The sequence below is a fragment of the Varroa jacobsoni genome, unplaced genomic scaffold (genome assembly GCF_002532875.2).
Source record: "Varroa jacobsoni isolate VJ856 unplaced genomic scaffold, vjacob_1.0 scaffold_763, whole genome shotgun sequence".
NCBI classification, from domain to species: domain Eukaryota; kingdom Metazoa; phylum Arthropoda; class Arachnida; order Mesostigmata; family Varroidae; genus Varroa; species Varroa jacobsoni.
In genome coordinates this window covers 105,884-110,794 of record NW_019213665.1, presented here as the reverse complement: position 1 = coordinate 110,794, position 4,911 = coordinate 105,884, and the positions used below count along the sequence as shown (strand labels likewise).

General features: G+C 40.9%; 1 protein-coding gene and 1 long non-coding RNA gene across 2 annotated transcripts in view; one reads left to right on the top strand and one right to left on the bottom strand.

Annotated features, from left to right (window-relative positions):
• LOC111263410 (uncharacterized) overlaps positions 1–4,911 on the top strand; it is a 48,683-nt gene that overhangs the window by 36,342 nt on the left and 7,430 nt on the right. Inside the window, exon 2 of the mRNA XM_086969593.1 lies at positions 1,366–1,450. Coding sequence (XP_086825719.1) covers positions 1,366–1,450 — 85 coding nt within the window. The remainder of the gene's footprint in view (positions 1–1,365; positions 1,451–4,911) is intronic.
• Positions 1–4,911, bottom strand: part of LOC111263411 (uncharacterized) — a 13,574-nt gene that overhangs the window by 6,661 nt on the left and 2,002 nt on the right. The window contains exon 2 of the long non-coding RNA XR_002682211.2: positions 965–1,019. This is a non-coding gene — a long non-coding RNA (uncharacterized LOC111263411). The remainder of the gene's footprint in view (positions 1–964; positions 1,020–4,911) is intronic.

Below are 4,911 nucleotides of genomic sequence, written 5' to 3'. Positions count from 1 at the left end.
TATATATATAGTTAAATTCGAGCAAAACCAGTGCCTGCCTCTGTCAGGAGCCGCATGAAGCAGGGCAAAAGTATTTTGCTTCGTGTCACCGGTTCCTCACTTGGCCAGCCCGTATCACGGTCACTGAGCCGGTCTTACTGCCGAGGAGATTTACCTCAGATGCGGACGAAGGAAAGCCGGTAATGACCAATATTATGAACAGCAATGATCATCGATATCAATAACAACGTCCTTTCGGGAACACTTGTCCAGATTAGAGAATCATAATTAAGTAAATAGCACAACCACTGGTTGCCGCTGGTATAAAGCCGGGAACTGTTGTTCTACAAGTGACGCTGCTGGATGTCGTCGGTCAGTGCATCAACGATTCTCTTTGTTAACTTAAGCAGAGAACAGCAGAGCTAGCAGGCGGCTCGCGTTTAGGGTCGATATACGATGAAGAAATACATAATTACTACGTATTCAGTAAAGAAAGGAAGTTCAGTACAAGCGTAGTATAAGGCTTAATTCTTGAAGACGGAAGTTCGCTTAGGACGCAGGACAGCGTTAATAAGGAAATAAAACAAAGAGGATAAAACTCTTGAAACTGTCATTAAGAAAAATTCAAGAGCCTGTATTGTTGTAGCGGGTTACCCAGAAATTGTCTCTTGTTTTAGATATTTTGTTACGCAATTGCTACTAGGTAAATGGACAATGAATGCAGAGCAAAAATAAAGCTGATGGTTTTATGAGGAAAAGCCGCAGATCTAGAATTCCACGATACATCTGCCCTTGTGCTTTTATATCTCTGTACGATTGGCAGCCTCGAAGCGAGTAACTTACCACACTCTACGGACTCTTGTATGAATTCTTTAAAAACTACCAGTACTATCGAGTATAACCTTAACGAGCAGGGAGCTTTGATGAAATTCAAACATTTATCTCGATTACACTAACTTACAACTTAACAAATCGTTTTACTTACTGGTTAGGCAGATTCACATATCGACTTTTAATTAGGGTCAAAGCTTTTCTCCACGCTAGAACAAAAAAAAGAACAGCTGGTTACATGGTTTATAGATACTATTGTATTTTATATCCAGCTATCAGTTCGGGCTCGATAGGCGTCTTGATGCATACCGATACCAAACAAATTTATACACATATAAGCATGTAGACGTTTATCATAATGAGAGAAGATAACAATACCCGGTAAATTAATGGCTCAACCGACGCAACGGCACTATAATAACCAAAAACAAACATATTCCTCTAGATAGAAACTGTATCATATCTTCTTCTGGCCTTGACATGGTATGAGGCCGAGCGAATAGAATACTCTGCCATATGACGATTTGTTAATTGTAGCTTTTCTGGTGCTATCAGGGAAGGACGAGGAAAGGAAGCTGCAAAAATCTTACAAAGCACTCCGTGCTGACGATAGATGTCGGACCTCGTCGAGGCGTGAGGGGTAAGTGAACTAATACGCATAAACGACGTACCGACTAAGCGAAAGCACGAGCGAGAACATGGGTTCTCAATGCCAACCCAAGATATGTGGCGCATAATGTTTAAACATATTTCTATGAACCAACTAAATCGCGCTAGATAAATCCTAATCTCATATTTGTACTGCGTAGAAATACCAAAGCAATTTGTCTAACGAATTCTATGCGACGATCAACATTTCCTGACCAAATTTTTTGCTTATTCGCTCCTAGCCATTATTACTGAGTAGCTGACTGTCAGCGTGTTATTAAGATACACGCCCAGAATCGAAGGAGTCCGATAATTATATGTGTCATAAATTTGGGAAATGTGACAGGATATACGTGTGACGCTGTTTAATAAAACATTGAAACGATGATCGCCATTGCGGGCCATTGGTCATGTAGCACACGAGATTGACCAATGAGTAAAAAGCGTGTTTTATCTGCCTTGTGCTGTTTTAACACGTACATGCGCCTCCGTTTGCCGCCATTGTATAGCTGAAGAGAAAAACACAAATTCCACAAACGAAATTGACACCCGATGGGCATCGGCGTCATTGCGGCGCCCGCTGAGTCGCCGTACATGTCGCATGTCAGATAGCATAGCAGGGCCAACAACAACAAACTCTGTATCTACTTCGACCGCTATCATATCGCCAACATCTGATCTTGTCTCCATTTCGAGTATCAGAACACGAGTATGGATTTATTCAGTTTGTTTCCTACTTGGCGAACGCTTGTTCGACAACAGTGTGCAAATAGGCATACCCACCATTTCAGCAATTGAGTGAATGAGTTTTCTTATCTGGCCAGTTATTGTATTGATCAATTGAAAACTTGAAGATATCAATGGACGTATGTCTTCATGGCGCTCATTGTCAGTTAATAACAAAATTAATTTAATGTTAAAATACATGTGTTACGCAAGGGATGTTTTCGTATTGGACTATAGCACTCGTATAAACAAATTAACAAAGATATGCTTAATGTAATGCCAGTTCGATGGTATATTCTTTAACAGCCGGCAGTATTTGACAACACCTTTCCAACCGCACTTACTTTTTGTAAAGCACTGATTGCATAGAGCAGTCTTGAAAACGACGTACTGGCAATAATTATGTTGCCCTTTTTACAAGTAGGTACACTTGGAATGTTTGGACCCATTTTGCTTTGATATCTGACCTTAGATAAATGGTGATGCATACTACTCACACAACAACATAGAAACTGATGCAAGGTAAAGCTATGGATAGGATAACGCCTAACGCCTAATTTGGCCATAAAAACCATTTTGCGAAAGTAGGTCTTCTGAAGTAACTAACAGAATTATCAGATCAAACGTACGTTTGTCAAAAGTTTGACTTATAGCCCAAGGCAATTACATGGTCAAAGTTATGTTGCCGTGTTATTGTGACCTAATGATATGGCGAGTGAAAAAAATACAAAAAATACTATTTTATATAGGAAATCTATAAAGCGGCCACGCGCTCACACTGAAGTCAACAACCAGAAGGCAAGCAAAATTAGGTAGGATTAAGACTCCTAGCCAGAGCAGCAACCGTGTATGTATCTATTATTACATACGGCAATTCCCATCATCGCCGAAACGAATAGGAAAATTAAGAGCAAAACACTGTGTTACGTAACCCGTGTCTACTGCTGATCAGATCGGATATCGAATCATAGGTGATTCACTTTTGTCCTGAACTTCTTTTTGAGCGCTTCTTCTTTTCATGTCGTGCCTCACAACAATAGCAGGACCATGGGTAAAAGTAATAACAATCCTACATTGGAATAAACCAAGCTTGTTGCGAGGTAGCACTGTCTCGCGCATTTGTAAACAAACTCTATAATCTGCCAGTATCACCATATGATCATCCGCTAGCTACGGTGAGGACCTACGGAATATCTGGGTATCGACCTGACACCAAATACAATATAAGCGTTCATTGATATTATCATGCGCCAGGGTACGTCGTTTAAGGGAGCAAATAAAGTACAGCACAATGCGCTAGCTGCGACCATTTACTAATTGCGTATATTTTTCCATAAATGAAACGATAGATTGTAGTTCTAATATACACAACGAAGTAGATAATCCACAATAGTTGTCGGAATCCGTCTGTTTGTGTCTGTCGTTGGAAGGTTACGCGACTCTTGTTACTTTATCAGCCGTTAATATGATTAACACGCTCGTAGACATGCTGTGGCCCTACACTGTCACTGGCCAGCCTTCTCTGTTATATCGGTCCTCTTGTCCTTATATTAACACGGCTTGCTGTCCACACAAAGAACGGAACCCAAACAAGCGGACGACTTGATCGAATTTTCTTCTTTTCGAGACTACAGCTGGTAAGCGATTTCCCAGATACGTCCAGGCACGCAGAAATGCATGCGCTCTTCTAGGCAAGATCAGAACACTTTTATTCGCCACATTGAACAATAGCTTCAGTCAACGTCGTTGGTAGAAAGGAAGGCCAAAGGTTACAAATGAAGCGAACGACTTCGCGACGGCCAAGTCGTCGATAGTACCATTTTTGCTCCATCTCATCATCCTAGCCAAGTAGTTGTAGCACTCGCAGTGTTAGCTCTGGAAAAAGTGAACACTTCTGCTTGTTTACGAACGTCCCAAATGACGAAAACACGAAGAAATGTCGATAATAAGTGCAAATTAGACGATTCAATGTAGTTATCGAAATAGTTATCTTTTGTGAGCTAGCATTGTCGTGGCTGGGTCATTGCTGTCGTCACAGTGTGTACGCATATAGGTTATAGAGCTGGCGGGCTTTGTAGCGTACGTAGCCAAATGTTTTCATTGAACATGAGATAAAAGCACGGAAAAGGTATATGAACTGGATGAAAAATAGCCTTTTATTGTGTTCCGAAGCACCTTGAGCGAGCATATAATTATGACAATAATTATAACGATGACAATGTGCTACCTCTGAAGCCATTCCGTGGTCCGTGGAGCCTGAAGTCCTGAAGCCACAACAAATGGTGGTGCTCTGTGCCGGTTAATGGAAGGAATTCAAATATTCGGTATCATACAGAGCTCTTAATACATGCAAAATTAATGAACTTCTAGTAAAAATGTGGGCACCCTTTAAACGCAGACAGAACAGAGGCATTTTGCATGATCCTCATTTCAGTGGAGGGAAGGTTCTACGTGTCAAGAATAACTGATTCTTTTAGGCATTTTGCAAAAGGAAAACATTCAACACGAGTGGCCTGGCTAAGACATCCGCCAGAAGTCGCTTGCTTCTTGAAAAGCATTCACCGAAGAAGCAAACGGGCTTCTACATTCAATGAAAACACGGAATGAAAGGAAAGTTCAATTACTACTATTCAAAGACTTCCAAACACCGCTACTTGCCAGATTGATTTAGGACAAAAAGCTTTAGGGCCAAGCGAAGAACACGTTTCTCGTTTTTAAATTTTATAT